At 43.8% G+C, this 18,783-nt stretch overlaps 1 protein-coding gene across 1 annotated transcript in view; it reads right to left on the minus strand.

Annotated features, from left to right (window-relative positions):
• HPSE2 (heparanase 2 (inactive)) overlaps nt 1–18,783 on the minus strand; it is a 320,113-nt gene that overhangs the window by 80,846 nt on the left and 220,484 nt on the right. Inside the window, exon 6 of the mRNA XM_040361286.1 lies at nt 13,781–13,828. Coding sequence (XP_040217220.1) covers nt 13,781–13,828 — 48 coding nt within the window. The remainder of the gene's footprint in view (nt 1–13,780; nt 13,829–18,783) is intronic.

Raw genomic sequence — 18,783 nt, forward strand, 5'->3', positions numbered from 1 at the left:
ATATGAAGGTCCTGAATATCCAAATACTTTTAGACACATTGGAAGCATGAGACCCAACTTATATTACATTACTATCAAATAATTAACTTTATCCATACCTCCCAAATTTCTGAGATGGGAACGAGAGACAACCATTAGCAAAAGTATGTAGGCATAGGACACAACTTCTGCCACACCCCCTTAACGACTTAAGACCCGGACCAATATGCAGGTTAACTGACAATTGCGCATAGCATACTAGCTCATTATGAATTACTTACCTTAGATCAAAGCCCCCTCAATAGTCCTTGTCCCCCCCTCCGGCAGCCGACATCACTCCGGGGGGTTACTTCAGGGTATCGTGGCTTCGGCACTGTGATTGGCCGGAGCCGCAATGACGTCACTCAGACTGCACTTGGCACATAGGTGACATTGCTTCAGTTTGCCCCAGTGCGCATGTGCCGATGACATCGGCACATGCAGGGGAACAGGAGATATACTTTATGCTACAGGTAAGCCTATATTAAGGCTTACCTGTAGTTACCCAGGATATCTCCTAAACCTGCAGGGTTTAGGAGATATCCTGGGTAACTACAGGTAAGCCTTAATATAGGCTTACCTGTAGCATAAAGTGGTTGTAAAGGGTTTACAACCACTTTAATAATGGATTCCAAGCAGAAGCAACGTGCTGTCAAGAGTTCTTGGGGTGCAGGTTGTCCAGCATCCACAGAAGGCCACAGAATGTTTACCGAGATGACACCATTGAGAAGAGCAATATGCACAGATGGATGAAAAAAGTTTAAAAACCAGCATTGAAGACAAACCACACAGTGGGAGACCATCAATGTTGGACGCCTGCACCCCTCCTTCGTAAAAAAAACTCAATGATGGCACATTGTTTCTACTTGGAGTCCATTATTTACCTCCGATGAAGAAGAAGAGTTACTATAGAGCAAAGCCTCGTACACACGACCGGTTTTCCTGCCAGGAAAACTGCCAGGAGAGCTTTTGGCCGGGAAAACCGGCCGTGTGTATGTTTCCTGTCGGGAAAACTGCCGAGAATCCTGGCGGGAAAATAGAGAACCTGCTCTCAATTTTCCCGCCGGGATTCCCGGCGGTTTTAAACCCGTCAGGTTTCCTATGGGGAAACACTGCGAGGGAGCATACACACAGCCGGGATTCCCGGCTAAAGCTCTCCCCGCAGTTTTCCAGACGGGAAACCCGGCCGTGTGTACATGGGGAAACTTACCGAGCAGGTTCTCGGGTTTTCCAGTCGGGATTCCAGGCGGACTTTATATCGCTGTGAATCAGGGTCATGTGTACAGGGCTAAAGATTTTCCATAGGGGAAGAGTTACTCTACCAACATATGACATTTGAATGACCTATGTAAGTTAATAAAAAAAGTTCTGCCCACTTCTGCATTACTTTTGGTACAGCCCTCTTATAATCAAAGATAATGTTATTTGTGACCGGAGTCACTTTGGGCGGAGGGCTTGTGGAACCTATCTCACTTTAGAGAGCTCTGGAAACTCCTTTTCCAGATCCACTGGCCCCTCCTATGTGAAAGTCATCCTGTGTCTATTAGGAGTACAGGATGACTGAGAACCCAGTCTGATCTGCACTAACCAAACTCACCGTACAACCACACCGGACTCAGCATTTTTCTATTTGGGATTCCCGGCGGAACTTATACCACCGGGAATCCCAGTCGTGTGTACAAGGCTAAAGAGTTTCCATAGAGGAAGAGTTACTCTACCAACATATGACATTTGAATGACCTATGTAAGTTAATAAAAAAAGTTCTGCCCACTTCTGCATTACTTTTGGTACAGCCCCCTTATAATCAAAGATAATGTTATTTGTGACCGGAGTCACTTTGGGCGGAGGGCTTGTGGAACCCGTCTCACTTTAGAGAGCTCTGGAAACTCATTGTCCAGATCCTCCGGCCCCTCATACTGTATGTGAAAGTCACCCTGTGTCTATTAGGGGCACATGGGTGACTAAGAACCCCAGTCTGATCTGCACTAACCAAACTCACCGTACAACCACACCGGACTCAGCATTTTGTTTTTCCTGGTAGTCTACCAATAAGATTTCATAAAACTTCACAAGATCTCGGAGAAAAAAACTCTGACTGCATATGTGCAAGATCTAGCACCTACATCATCTGTGGGCCAAGACACAACACGGGGAAGAAGAAGCTGGCCAAGGATGGTGACGTCTTTGAAGATGGTGGTGAGGTTGGAAGCGCGTATTGGAGGAGGCAAGCAGTAATGGTTTGAAGGTATTCAGATTTCTGTAATGCTTGTACTTTCACGGAGGAGGAGAGTAGGTCTGGTATAAGCCAAGATCTGATCACATTCCCTGATCTACAGATGACCATTAGTGGAAGAATTTGAAATTCTGTGTATGAAATACAACAACTTCAAGAAATGACACCAAATGACTTTACAATTTACAGTAAAAAATAAAAAAATGTGCAATGAGTGAGCCGCTGTGGTGTTACGTTATCGGAGAAGGATTCAGTCTATTGTAACAGACAATGGGAGAGTCCAGAGAACACAGCGAGCTCTCACAGCAAGCCTGCAGCTGGACTTAGCGCTCCTTCCAGGTGCAAACCTTTCTGGGGCCCATGGGACCAAGCACAGTCGTTGCTATATAAGCTTGCTGAGTGGGGAACAGCTGCTGATTCAATAGAAGAAGGAACATGTGACAGCAAAGTGCGATTTACCAATTCCTGAGCAATTCATTACATTACGGCCAAATAGTGATAAGACTGAGAGCCATTAAACAGCATGTCCTGTACATGGTAATGATAGATTTCACTGCTGTCTATGATATAATAATATATAACCTCCCCCATCATTCTACGTGGGCTTCTCTCCGCTCTCCAGTGTCCATAATATAACCTCCCCCCCATCATTCTATGTGGGCTCCTCTCTGCTCTCCGGTGTCCATGATATAACCTCCCCCATTATTCTATGTGGACTCCTCTCCGCTCTCCGGTGTCCATGATATAATAATATACAACCTCCCCCCATCATTCTATATGGGCTCCTCTCTGATGGACTCTCGGAAACATCCATTTCAGCTGTTTCTGCACTTTGCTGGGACACGTCTTATCTACGGACGTGGATGTAACACTTCTTCACTTTCATTCGAATTCTCAGCAGAAGGAAATGGAAGAATCTCTTCGGAATCTCATGTTCCAAGACAATTTCTTTCAACATTTCGATGCTACAAGATAGAAATCAATCATCTGTAGGATGTCCTTAAAATTCATATCTGCTAAAATAGAGTGAGCTGTGCAGGAAGTGTGCCTTCTACAGCTAAGTTCTGTATTTCTTTCCAGTATTGTCCTACAATAAACATGAAATAAATAAAGGGAGCTAATAAAGAAATTAACAGCCATTCTTTTGTGTTAAAGTAGTCTCCAAATCTCCATGTCCTGAACACATCTCCATCATCAGGGGCATACACAGGTCAGCCATGACCATACGACCATGCACCATGGCGTCTGAAGGTAAGCTGTGGTATCTGGCACCAAGTCGTCAGATGCTCATTTGGATTAAGATCTGGAGAATAAAGAGGCCAGGTCAACACCTCAAACTGGTTGTGTTCCTCAAACCATTCTTGAACCATATTTGCATGGTGCATTATCCTGCCACTGCCATCAGGGAATAGCATTTCCACAAAGGGGTGTACTTGGTCACAAACAATGTTTAGTTAGGTGGTACATGTACTGGTTGTGTTCCTCAAACCATTCTTGAACCATATTTGCATGGTGCATTATCCTGCCACTGACACTGCCCCCTAACATGTTTACTCCACTCCCAAAGCTTAGTCATCGAGCCTTTGGACAGACTGGGTTTAGGGGTTCCAGAGAATGGGAGAGGTTCTCAGGAAGCCCTGGAGGCGAACATGGGAGCCGGTGATTAGGGAACTAGAGAGAAGGGGGTCTTGGGAGGAGCAGAGAGGAAGGGTTGGGTTATATTATATAGTTGGTAATGTAGCTCAGGGCAGAGTTGTGTATGGCTTTGTATATTGTTATTTGATAGGTGCTCAGGAGTGGAGGACATTGAATGGAAACCAGTGGAAGGATTGGCAGAGGGGGTTGGAGAACACTGAATGGAGGCCTGTGGATGGATTGGTGGATATAGGTGGAGGCCACTTAATGAAGGTCAGTGGAGGGATTGGCAAAGAGGGGTGGAGGACATTGAATGGAAGCCAGTGGAAGGATTGGCAGAGAGTGTTAGAGGACACTGAATAGATGCCAGTGGAGGGATTGGCAAAGAGGGATGGAGGACATTAAATGGAGGCCACTGAAGGGATTGGCAGAAAGGGATAGAGGACACCGAATGGAGGCCAGTGGAGGGATTGTCAGAGAAGGGCAGAGGACACTGAATGGAGGCCAGTGGATGGATTGTCAGAGAGGGGTGGAGGACACTGAATGGAGGCCAGTAGAGGGATTGGCAGAGAGATCTGGATAACACTGAATGGAGGCCAGTGGAGGATTTGGTGGAGAAAGGTGGAGGACACTTAATGGAGGTCAGTTGAGAAATTGGCAAAGAGGGGTGGAGGACACTGAGTGGTAGCCAGTGGAAGGATTGGCAGAGAGGTGGAGGACACTGAATGGAGGCCAGTGGAGGGATTGGTAGAGAGGGATGGAGGACATTGAATGGAAGCCAGTGGAGGGCTTGGCAGAGAGGGGTGGAGGACACTAAATGGAAGCCAAGGGGAGGGATTGGCAGACAGGGGTGGAGGACACTGAGTTATTGGTAAAGTAGATGAGTCTGGCAGCAGCATTCATTATAAACTGAAGGGGGGTATAGTCTGTGTAGAGGTTAGCCAAGGAAAAGTGAGTTGCCATAGACGAAGCGAAAGATAACAAGGGAGTAAGTTAGAAGCTTAATGGTGTTATTGATTCAGAGAGGGTGAATTTCGGAAATGGTACAGAGGTAAAGGTGGCAAGATCAGGACAGTGGCCTATTTGGAAGGAGAGGTCAGAGTCCAGGATTATACTTAGCACCCTGGCATGAGGGGAGCAACTAAAGTTATGTTACAGATCTTGATGGTGAAGTTGAGGGATGGGGCACAGAGAGGGGGGGAAATATTATGAGCTCAGTATGAAAAAATGAGTTTAAGTAGTGTGCCATCGAGACTGATGTGTCAGTTAGTAGGTTAGTGATGTGTGAGGAGACTGAAGGGGTGAGCTGAGGAACACAGAGATAGGTTGTATTAGAGATGGTATTGAAAGCCATGGGGGGCCTTCAACTGACCCAGGGAGGCGGTAAAGGCAGAGAATAGTAGGTGTCTGAGGACAGAGCCTTGAGAGATCCCAATGGGAAGAGGAAGTGGAGAGGAGCAGACGGAGTTATAAACTACACTAAAGGAGCACTTGGACGGGTAGGAGGGAAACCAGGAAAGAGTCATGGAGGCCACGTAAATTGTGTTTTAAATGAAGGCCCCTAATCAGGGAGTCGGAGTGGCTACGTTGGGATTGGCTGCAATAGCATGAGGTGACGGGGTGGAGCCTGAGACTGAAAAAGCTATGCAGGGGCACATCCCACTACTCCCAGGAGAATCTGACGTCACAAGAGTTGACCACCCACCTGCCCATTGTGCGTTTCGTCACAGCTTCCTTGGCAGTTTTACCTTGCCAGCTATTACTTTATGGGCTAAACCCTCAAGTTGAATTACGGGATCAGTTTAATGCCTGTCTCGCACTGATGGTGGAGACAGGCCTCTTAGGCCCCGTACACACGACCAAACATGTATGCTGAAACTGGTCCGCGGGCCAGTTTCAGCATACATATTCGGTCGTGTGTAGGCGCGAGCGGGCCGAATTCCAGCAAACATTTGCCCGCCGGGCCTTTTCCCAGCAGGCAAATATTCCTGGACGTGTTTTAAAACCGTCCGCTGGAATCCTGCCCGCTCGGACATGTACGGTCGTCAGTACAGACCTACCGTACATGTCCGAGCGCCCGCCGTCCCTCGCATGCGTCGAATGACTTCGACGCATGCGTGGAAGCCTTTAAATGGCAGGCCCGACCACGTTGCCGCGTCATCGTCGCGGCGACGACGCGGACACGCCCCGCGTAGTGTTTACGCGCGGACTTCTGTACGATGGTTAGTACAGCCATCGTACAGAAGCCCTCTGGCAGGCATGTACGGTGAAAACGGTGCGACGGACCGGTTTCACCGTACATGTTTGCTCGTGAGTACCCGGCCTTAGACTACGCGGTTTGTTTATAGATGCTCACGGTATAACCGTGACCGGCATTGTAATTCAAATTTTGAAGGTTGTTATACCGATGTTCAATAAAGCTGTGGCCTTGCCCTACTTCCAACTTAAAATGGTCTATGTGTAATTTTTTGGGGGTCGCAAGGTGTTGTTATGGTTTAAATAAGTAGAAGTTAATATAACCCTAAGCTTCTCAGCAGTCATGACAGTGACTGATTCTTCTACAGTGAATGTTGGGTGAATGTAAAATTCACAGCTTTATAAAAACGTCCCTATGCATCTAATAAAGACACGGTCACCACATGGAGGAGATGACAGAAGCATGTAGTGGATATAATTCAATGTTACACCAAATGCAATGCCTGGCACAGCAGACTGGACTCCATTCAAGTTCTGTCAGGGAGATGAAGGTGAAGGTCACAGAAGAACTCCTCCTGATAAGAGGCCGAACATGGAAAATCCAGTCCGTGTGACACAACATAGACTCGCTGCCAGATTCAGCCTTTCTGTGTATTTTTCTTTCAGAATATATGTTTGCAGACCAGATACAGCGTGATTCCCAGAAGTGCCATAAATTAGTTTATTCAAGGCTGCAGAGAAACAAAGACACCTATGGAGGAACATTCAATTCTACCGAGAAACATTTGATCCAGCCAACTTTCTATACGGGAATGTTAACATGTCATGTAAAACACGGATCGTAACTACATATAAAGTTATTACTTTGTATAGAAACTCAGTAATAGGGATCTATGTCATCTATAATGATTTATAAGATTATTTAAAGGTTCCCTGGATTTTGGCTTCACTTATGCTAAAATGTTAAGTTTGTGGTAGGGCCATAATGGGATTGTCTGTCGGAAAAACCTTGGATGTTTTCTCTGATGGAATTCCGCTCAAGCTTCTCTTGCATACACACGGTCACACAAAAGTTCTCAAAAATTTCGACCGTCAAGACAAACAACACTACGACAAGCCGAGGAAATGAAGTTCAATGCTTCCGAGCATGCCTCAAATTGTTTTCGAGCATGCGTCGAAATTTTGCGTGTCAGAATTTCTAGAGGCAATCGGATTTTCCAATAGGAATTTTTTCCGCCTGAAAATTTGAGAACCAGCTCTCAATCATTTGTTGACGGAAATTCTGACACCAAACGTCCGATGGAGCCTACACACGGTCGGAATTTCCGTTCAAAAGCTCACATCTGACTTTTGCTGTCGGAATTTCCGATCGTGTGTACAGGGCATTCGATTGTCAGCTCCTTCCGGGCAGGATCTGTTGTGAAAGTTTTCCATACATTATTAAGTTCTAATATGATAGTACGATATAAATTGGTGAAATAAATAAACAGAACTCTAAAGAAGGATGGGGAGTGTTTGTTAACGCTCAGCAGCACCACTGAAAGCCAAGCAGCAGCTGAAACCCAATACTTCGCAGTAAACAAAATCTCAGAAGATGTATAAAAAGGAAGATTAAAAAATGTGTAATCCAGTTTTGTCTCCTCATAAATCACTTGTAAGGCCACATCTAGGGGAGGGGGGGGGGGGGGGGGGGGGCAGTTCTGGGAGTTTTTAATTATTAGAAGAGATGAAAAATATTCTTTATGATGAAAGATTTAAAAAGCTTGGTATGTTCAGTTCAGAAACGTCTTAGGAGGCAGATAATTGCCATATTTAACCACTTTAGACCCGGACCTTTAGGCAGCTAAAGGACCCGGCCAGTTTTTGCGATCCGGCACTGCGTCGCTTTAACTGACAATTGCGCGGTCGTGCGACGTGGCTTCCAAACAAAATTGGTGTCCTTTTTTTCCCACAAATAGAGCTTTCTTTTGGTGGTATTTGATCACCTCTGCGTTTTTTATTTCTTGCGCTTTAAACAAAAATAAAGCGACAATTTCGAAAAAAATGCAATATTTTTTACATTTTGCTATAATAAATATCCCCCAAAAATATATAAAAAAATATTTTTTTTCCTCAGTTTAGGCTGATACGTATTCTTCTACCTATTTTTAGTAAAAAAAATCGCAATAAGCGTTTATAGGTTGGTTTGCGCATAATTTTTAGCGTTTACAAAATAGGGGATAGTTTTATTGCATTTTTATTTTTTATTTTTTTAACTACTAATGGCGGCGATCAGCGATTTTTTTTCATGACTGCGACATTATGGCGGACACTTCGGACAATTTTGACACATTTTTGGGACCATTGTAATTTTCACAGCAAAAAATGCATTTAAAATGCATTGTTTATTGTGAAAATGACAATTGCAGTTTGGGAGTTAACCACAAGGGGGCGCTGATGGGGTTAAGTGTGACCTCATCTGTGTTTCTAACTGTAGGGGGGTGTGGCTGTAGGTATGACGTCATCGATTGTGATTCCCTATATAAGGGAACACACGATCTATGACGGCGCCACAGTGAAGAACGGGGAAGCTGTGTTTACACACAGCTCTCCCCGTTCTTCCGCTCAGGGGACCGATCGCGGGACTCCATCGGCGATCGGGTCCGCGAGTCCCGCGGTCACGGAGCTTCGGACCGGGTCGCGTGCACGCGCCCGCGCGACCCCACGGCTGGGCTTAAAGGGCAACATACAGGTACTTTGATGTGCCCAGCCGTATCATTCTGCCGACGTATATCGTCGTGAAGGGGTCCTTAAGTGGTTAAAGCTTTACTCTCTTCAGCGTTAGACATGTGCACTGCCAAAAAATGTGTTAATTTTTGTTTCATTTGGTTTTTTTTTCGGGTCATTCGTTATGATCGCAATTCGTAAATTCGTACATTCGTAAATTCATACATTCGTAAATTCGTACATTCGTAAATTTGGTAATTCTAAAACCTGAAAATTCGAAAATCGGAAATACTAACTATTAAATTATAGGTATTGTAATTTCCTTTCAAATTTGGCTATTAGTGAACATAAAGAAAACAAATTTATCCGAAGTTACGAATTACCTAAAATAACAAATGCCGCATCTAAACAAATGGAACGGAACAGATTAATAATAAATAATAATGAAAAGTTTTTAGTATTATTATTGTTATTTATTATTACTAATTACGGCATTCGTTATTTCTGAAAATAATTGGTAACTTTGGATAAATTTGTATTTGTTACGTTCACTAACAGCCAAATTTGAAAGGAAATTCCAATGCCTATAATTTAATAGTTAGTAATAGTTAAGTTATTATTAGTTAATTATTATTTCTGATTTCTGAATTTCCGAATTTCGGAATTTACTAATTTACGAATTTACAAATTTACGACTTTATGAATGTACAAATTTAAGCATTTACGAATGTACGAATGTGTGAATGTGCGAATTAAAGCATTTACGAAAGTACGAATGTGTGAATGTACGAATTTAAGCATTTACGAATGTACGAATGTGTGAATGTACGAATTCAAAAATGTACGAATTTACGAATGTACGAATTTAAGCATTTACGAATTTACTAATATTCAGAAAAATTTGTTAAACTGTCCTGATATGTCCAAATTAACGAATTTGTCTGAATTCGTTAAAAAACGAATTCGGAACTAAATGAATTGCATGTGTCTATTCAGCGAATAATAATCACATATGGGTGCCCCCTCTCCATTTACTAAGTCTGGGGACTTGTAATATAGAGTTTAATTGCCTTATTCCTCCGTCCCACAGGCTGCCTCACCTGGTCTTACAAAGTGCCTCCTTCTCGAGTAGGGCAACTTCTACCTCACCGACATCATCACATACAATGTAGGACCAGTGGTCCTGCACTATACATCAGCAAGTCAAGGGCTGGATCAGGAGTAAAGAAGAGTGCAGGCCCCGGGAAAGGAAGAAATAATGACAACCCTAGACTGAGCAGTAGATTACTTTCTTTTATTGGGGGGACCTAATGTGTGGTTGTTATTTATGATTTGTAAAATAAGACTTGTGTTCAACTTTAAATACATCTGAGGTCAGTATAAAAATTTGCCAGCTGAGCTCGGCATCCTAGGGACTGTAGAAAGGCCAAGGGACTATTGTGTGTATGGAAGAGAAGATTCCATTAATTGTGGTTCTTTATAGACATGTGCATTAGTTTTCGTCCAAATGCATTTTCGTCCGAATATCGGGGATTTTTGCGTTTGTTTTAACGATAACGAATGTGCAGAGTCTGAAATCCGAAAGATCCGACATAAAAAATGATTTATTTTGGTTTTGTTGCGTCAACAGTTCGATATAGATAGAAGGTTCGACATGACGGTGACAATAGCGATCTGTGTCTATCGAATCTGCGGTTGAATGTGCCTAACCTTAACTCTATTAGTCCAAGATTATCCCACATAGAGAGAAAAGATTTGACATACAACATTAGAATTCTACTATAGCTTGTGGGCGGAGCATTCGACCGGAAATGTATGATTGCGGCATCGTTCAGACACCATAAGCCATTCGACATAGAGAGAAAAGATTTGACATTATAGAGTCATGAAGATTCGACGAAGCAGCTGAAAACATACGATCACCACAAGCAGACATTTCCGGTCAAATGCTCCGCCCATAGGCTATAGAAGAATTCTAATGCTGCTTTTAAATGTCCTTATTTCTTCTGAGAAATCCTCACTTCCTGTTCTTCTGTCTGCAACTCCACACAGTAATGCAAGGCTTTCTCCCTGGTGTGGAGTGCCGTGCTCGCCCCCTCCCTTGGACTACTGGAGAGTCAGGACACTCTCTACATTGCAGATAGAGAAAGGAGCTGTGTGTTAGTGGGCGTCCTAACTCTCCTGTAGTCCAAGGGAGGGGGCGAGCACGACACTCCACACCATGGAGAAAGCCTTGCATTACTGTTACATAGTTACATAGTTAGTCAGGTTGAAAAAAGGTTGAAAAAAGACACAAGTCCATCCAGTCCAACCACAAAAAAAAATAAACAAACAAAATAAAAAACACAGTACAATCCCATACACCCAACTCCATACCCACAGTTGATCCAGATGAAGGCAAAAAACCCCAGCAGAGAATGATCCAATTTGCTACAGCAGGGGAAAAAAATCGTAGGTGCGCGATATACGCCGATACCCGTGCCAAGTTTGAACCACTGCGCCGGCATATACCGAGCGCAGTACACTCGGGTATAGTCGGGCAGGCTCGGCTCCTCTTGCGGTCACGTCCTGGACGTACAGGACGTGACCGCGAGAGGAGCCGAGCCTGCCCGACTATACCCGAGTGTACTGCGCTCGGTATATGCCGGCGCAGTAGTTCAAACTCAGCGTGGGAAGCGGGGATCGAGCGGGGAGGACACCGCAGAAGGACGCCGGACCCGCCGAGGAGGACACCACCGAAGCCGCAGACTGACGCCGGACCCGGCGAGGTCGCCGATGGACGCCGCGCAAGACACCAAAACTGTAAGTACTAAAATGTTTTTTTTTACAGGAATGCGGGTCCACTTTAGGGGTGCGCGCTATACGCCGGAGCGCGCAATACCCCGATAAATACGGTATAAACATTTTATTGATAGTACAAAATGGTTTAAAAACATTAAAGGTAGACTAGAATTGACATGGGTTTTTACAAAGTCCCGACATGTTTCGGCAAATCCTTGCCTTCCTCAGGGGTATGAATCAATCAATGTATTTTGTACAATCTATTAAAAGATACATACAGGTAATTAGTTCACGGATTTGACTACAATTTTTTGTGACTTGTTTAAGGCACCACTATAATCCCTTTCATTTTTTTCACAACCCTATACTATAACCTATAGGGATGAGGTGCCGGATTCAACAGAGGACACACCAATCATTCTTATTCACAATTTTTTCCTCTCTTCCATGTCGTTGAGGTATAATGGAACCTTGTCTGTAGGAAAGGACCATCACCAATGATAAACTCATCTCTCAAACTATGTCTCATGAGGATGACGGTTCAGGTCCTTCAAACAATCGTCTTGAAACAAACAATTATGCTGTGTACATACGATCGGTTTTCCGGGAAAACCAAGGGGAAACCCGAGAAACTTGCTCAGCAGCTTTTTCCCCCTACACACGGCCAGTTTTCCCGGCCAAAAGCTGTCATGGCAGTTTTCCCGACGGGAAAACTGGTCGTGTGTACAAGGCATATATCTCCAAACTTTCGCATCCCAAATGGAGTAATCAGGGGTGAAATATTTACACGCAATGTTTTGTTAATAAAGATTTAAATAATTTCAGTAACTCAAATAAACCTCATTGATCTTCCACAAGCTATATTCTACTTCACCGTGCCACGAAGGCACACTGTGTATTAGCAAAAATTACCATAGCTCCAACCAAACTGGGAAAACTTATACTAAATAAAAGCTCCTAAAAACAGACTGTACTACTCTGCTTTATCACAAAGCATAATAAATATCTCATAGAAAAGGACAGACGTTCACATAAGATACTGTAAGAGATTGTATGGTCTGAATTAGAAAAAAAAACCTACAGGTCTTCAGTAATTTCTTTAAAGGATATGGAGATCCAGCTCAGATTGTTTCATCAGATATACGTAACTCCTGTAAAACTGAAAATATCTGACCTGCAGTCTCATTTGTGGTGCCAGTAGCAGCAATTGATGGGAACAGTGGCAGCAATTGATGGGGCACACTGGCAGCAATTGATGGGGCACAGTACCAGCAATTAATGGGGCACAGTAGCGGAAATTGATGGGAACAGTGGCAGCAAATGATGGGGCACAGTAGCGGCAATTGATGGGCGCAGTGGCAGCAATTGATGGTGCACAGTAGCGCCAATTCATGGGAACAGTGGCGCCAATTCATGGGAACAGTGGCAGCAATTGATGGGGCACAGTAGCAGCAATTGATGGGAACAGTGGCAGCAATTAATGGGCACACTGGCAGCAATTGATGGGAACAGTGGCAGCAATTGATGGGACACAGTAGCGTCAATTGATGGGAACAGTGGCAGCAATTGATGGGCACACTGGCAGCAATTGATGGCACACTGGCTGCGTTTGACGGCACAGTGGCTGCGTTTGATGGCACAGTGGCTGCGTTTGATGGGCACAATGGCTGCAATTGATGTTTTTTCTGTAAAAAGGGGTAAATGATCCTAACTTGGGCATCACATTGGGATGTTGGACCGGAGTGGGATAAGGTCATTAAAGGGCAGCCTAAAGCCATGACTTTTTCTGTGAGCGTAGCGGAGAAGGTCAGGTATGTCTCTGTCCTGTGTGTCACACGTTAATGTGTCCCGTTCCAGTACAGCTTGTTGAGTGTTATGGTGAGGGTTAGGGGTTAGGGTTATGTGTTAGCGTTATGGTTTGGGTTAGGGTTGGATTAGGGTTGGGTTAGGGTTGGGGTTAGGGTTGGGTTTAGGGTTAGGGTTGGGTTAGGGGTTAGGGTTGGGGTTAGGGTTATGTGTTAGGGTTAGAGTTTGGGTTAGGGTTGGGTTAGGGTTGGGGGTTAGGGTTTGGTTAGGGTTGGGTTAGGGTTGGCGTTAGGGTTGGGTTGGGTTAGGGTTGGGTTGGGGTTAGGGTTGGGGTTAGTCAATACTACAGTATGAGCCCAGTCTACAGTAACAAGAAGGAATGAAATAAAAATCTGAATACCTACTGTTGCCAGGTAACTGCATCCACCGCTTTACCAGCAACTCTCATGAAACTGCAAAACAACCAAACAAACTTTAATTACCAAAAGGACATCGTTCACACTACAACTTACTCCTAATATCAGTACATATGTGACAAACATGCAATAAATGCTCCATGCACTTATGGCTTTCAGTAAGTGCTCTTGCTGGAAAGGAATTCAAACATAGGATACAAACATGGCATTGTCCTAAAGTCACTTATAGAGGTCCATCATGGAGCACTATGGAGCCCAGATGTTAAAAGCATTATTACTCCCAACTCCATTACTTCAGTTATGGCATTATATGAACAGGTTCCTCCCCCTACCATTATTCTAGAACCTTTGTAGAGATCTATGTGCTGGATTTTATTTCCCTGCTCATGTGCTATACCAGTGGTTTCCAAACTGCAATCCAGCCCTTTACTTGCCTTTAGCCATCCCTTGGGTCAACATTCCTCCTACTTATTTGGGGCACTATTCCTCAGAATGACACCAACAATGGGGCCTAATTCTTGCCACTGACACCAACAAGGGTGCACTATTCCTCCTATTGACACCAATGATGGAGCACTATTCCCCCCACTGATCTCAATGATGGGGCACTATTTCTCCCACTGACAGCAATGATGGGACACTATTCCTCCCACTGACACCAATGATATGGCACAATTTCCTTACACTGACACCAATGATGAGGCACTATTTCTCCCACTGACACCAATGATGGATCACTATTCCTCCCACTGATGCCAATTATGAGGCACTATTCCTCCCACTGACACTAGTGATGGGACACTATTCCTCCCACTGACAACAATGATGGGACACTATTCTCCCCACTGACACCAATGATGGGACACTATTCTCCCCACTGACACCAATGATGGATCAATATTCCTCCCACTGACGCCAATCATGGGACACTATTCTCCCCACTGACACCAATGATGAGGCAATATTCCTTTAAATTTCGTACCTGGGGAGTGTCTATAGTATGCCTGTAAAGTGGTGCAATTTCCTGTGTTTAGAACTGTCCCTGCAATAAAATGACATTTCTAAAGGAAAAAAAGTCATTCAAAACTGATCGCAGCTGTAATGTTTTGTCGGGTCCCAGCAATACAAATAAGAGTCATTGAAAAAACCGGCATGCCCCCCCCCCCTTTTCCCAGTCCATTACCAGGCCCTTTGGGTCTGGTATGAATATTAAGGGGAACCCCCGAACCGAAATAAAAAAAATGCTTTGGGATCCCGCCAAATTCCATACCAGGCACTTCAGGTCTGTTATGGATATTAAGGGGAACCCTGCACCAAATGTAAAAAAAAATGGCGTAGGGATCCCCCAAAAATCCATACCAGACCCTGATCTGAGCTCGCAACCTGGCAGGCTGCAGGAAAAGAGGGGGGGAGGAGAGAGTGCCCCCTCTACTGAACCGTACCAGGCCACATGCCCTCAACATGGGGAGGATGTCCCCATGTTGATGGGGACAAGGGCCTCATCCCCACAACCCTTTTCTGGTGGTTGTGGGGGTTTGCGGGTGGGGGGGCTTATAGGAATCTGGATGCCCCCTTCAACAAAGGGGACCTCCAGATCCTGCCCCCCCCTATGTGAATTTGTAATGGGGTACATTGTACCCCTACCATTTCACCAAAAAAAGTCCTTTATTAAAAAAGGAAAAAATTATTCCAGCGATGTAATCCTTCCTCGATACGGAAAAACACGCAGACGAGATCCGATTTCGCCTCCATGGGAGGCGCACGCGTTACGTTCGACTCGAACATCTGGCTCATGCCTAGTCTTGCCCATGCCCGTCATTGGCAATGAAGGAACAGCAGTGATAAAATAATTCCTGTCTGTTTTCCTCCTGTCAGCTAGTTCCCAGTGTTAGACTGAAAGCACTGTGCAATCTCTTTAAATGAAATCACTATTGTTTCATCTTGCAACATTTCTGTTTTAATTTGAATTGTAAAATTATAAAAAGAAAATTTATAAAACATTTCAATCATTTTATGAACTGCGATCCAGTGTTTGTCTGTAACCTTTGATGTCTGCTTTTATTTGTGAGGATAGTCTTCATATTGGCAGGATACAGTTATAGTGAGCAGTCCCTCCCGCTCTTTAGCGTTTTTATTTTAATGAGCTGTTAAGTTTTGTTTTGTTCACATTTCCAAATTGCTGATAAAATCTGAGCACCAAATGGACGCTGTAACAGCTTGACTGAACCCCTGTGAACTATGGAGCAGAAATTATAAACTCTGAGTTGCATAACGGTTGAAATAAGATATTAAATCGGACTGATTGTCGTTCCTGAGAGTCTAATCAGTGATTTTTTATTGCCAGAGTTCACATAGCTGTAAAACATGATGACCTGCAGCCATCTGAAGACAGATTTTCATTGGTGTGTTTGACTGAAAACCGCCCGGGAACACAGATTATTGGCACAGAGGAGAAGAAACTCAGCAGAATCACAAGTACGGGCCAAGTCCTGTGTTGTAGATGAGCGAGGAATAACTTGTGTAGTCATAGGGTCTCGTCTACGGAAATCCCGACCCAAACCAAAAAGAACAAAAAGGTGAGCAAAGGGCAGCTTCTGTTTCATGTTACATTGAATGATCTGCACATCACCAGCGTGGACTTGTGATGGGAACCACTCAACTGTTATAGGAGGTTCATCTGTCATCATCACGTCTGATATAAGAGATATAATGGAGCCTACAGGAAATCATTACGCCTCAACAATGGTCCTACAAAACCAGCACGGGATAGGAACCTCTAAACAACAATAGGAGGTTCATCTGTCATCATCACGTCTGATAAAAGAGATATAATGGAGCCTACAGGAAATCATTACGCCTCAACAATGGTCCTACAAAACCAGTATGGACTTGTGATGGGAACCACTCAACTGTTATAGGAGGTTCATCTGTCATCATCACGTCTGATATAAGAGGTATAATGGAGCCTACAGAGAACAATTAAACCTCAACAATGGTCCTACAAAACCATCACGGGATAGGAACCACTGAAGTGTTATAGGAGGTTCAACCACCCTTATCAATTATGATATAAGAGATATAATGGAGCCTACAGAGAATCATTAAACCTCAATGGTCCTACAAAACCAGTATGGACTTGTGATGGGAACCACTCAACTGTTATAGGAGGTTCATCTGTCATCATCACGTCTGATATAAAAGATATAATGGAGTCTACAGGAAATCATTACGCCTCATGGTCCTACAAAACCAGCACGGGATAGGACCCTCTAAACAACAATAGGAGGTTCATCTGTCATCATCACTTCTGATATAAGAGGTATAACTGAGTCACTACGCCTTAACAATTGTCCTACAAAACCATCACAGGATAGGAACCACTGAAGTGTTATAGGAGGTTCATCCACCCTTATCAAGTCTGATATAAGAGATATAATGGAGCCTACAGAGAACAATTAAACCTCAACAATGGTCCTACAAAACCATCACGGGATAGGAACCACTGAAGTGTTATAGGAGGTTCAACCACCCTTATCAATTATGATATAAGAGATATAATGGAGCCTACAGAGAATCATTAAACCTCAATGGTCCTACAAAACCAGTATGGACTTGTGATGGGAACCACTCAACTGTTATAGGAGGTTCATCTGTCATCATCACGTCTGATATAAAAGATATAATGGAGTCTACAGGAAATCATTACGCCTCATGGTCCTACAAAACCAGCACGGGATAGGACCCTCTAAACAACAATAGGAGGTTCATCTGTCATCATCACTTCTGATATAAGAGGTATAACTGAGTCACTACGCCTTAACAATTGTCCTACAAAACCATCACAGGATAGGAACCACTGAAGTGTTATAGGAGGTTCATCCACCCTTATCAAGTCTGATATAAGAGATATAATGGAGCCTACAGAGAACAATTAAACCTCAACAATGGTCCTACAAAACCAGCACGGGATAGGAACCTCTAAACTGTTATAGGAGGTTAATATGTCATCATCACGTCTGATATAAGAGGTATAACTGAGTCACTACGCCTTAACAATGGTCCTACAAAACCATCACGGGATAGGAACCACTGAAGTGTTAAAAGAGGTTCAACCACCCTTATCAACTCTGATGTAAGAGATATAATGGCACCTACAGAGAATCATTAAACCTCAACAATGGTCCTACAAAACCAGTATGGACTTGTGATAGGAACCACTAAACTGTTTTGGGAGGTTCATCTGTCCCCGGGTCCCCCATCAAGTCTGATATAAGAGATAAAATGGAGCCTACATGGAATCATTACACCCCAGCAATGATCCTACAGAGCCAGCACAGGGTAGGAACCACTGAACTGTTATATGAGGTTCATCCACCCTTATCAAGTCTGATATAAGAGATATAATGGAGCCTATAGAGAACCATTAAACCTCAACAATGGTCCTACAAAACCAGTATGGACTTCATTATATTTCTTATATCAGAATTGATGGGGGACCCGGGGACAGATGAACCTCCCAAAACAGTTCAATGATACCACTGAACTGTTATAGGAGGTTCATCCACCCTTATCAAGTCTGATATAAGAGATATAATGGAGCCTACAGAGAATCATTAAACCTCAACAATGGTCCTACAAAACAAGCATGGACTTGTGATAGGAACCGCTGAACTATTTTGGGAGGTTCATCTGTCCCCAGGTCCCCCATCAATTCTGATATAAGAGATATAATGGAGTCTACATGGAATCAATACACCCCAACAATGGTCCTAAAAAATCAGCAAGGACTTCATTATATCTCTTATATCAGAATTGATGGGGAACCCGGGGACAGATGAACCTCCCAAAACAGTTCAATGATACCATTGAACTGTTATAGGAGGTTCATCCACCCTTATCAAGTCTGATATAAGAGATATAATGGAGCCTACAGAGAATTATTAAACTGGAACAATGGTCCTACAAAACCAGTATGGACTTGTGATAGGAAC

The sequence above is a fragment of the Rana temporaria genome, chromosome 8 (genome assembly GCF_905171775.1).
Source record: "Rana temporaria chromosome 8, aRanTem1.1, whole genome shotgun sequence".
NCBI classification, from domain to species: domain Eukaryota; kingdom Metazoa; phylum Chordata; class Amphibia; order Anura; family Ranidae; genus Rana; species Rana temporaria.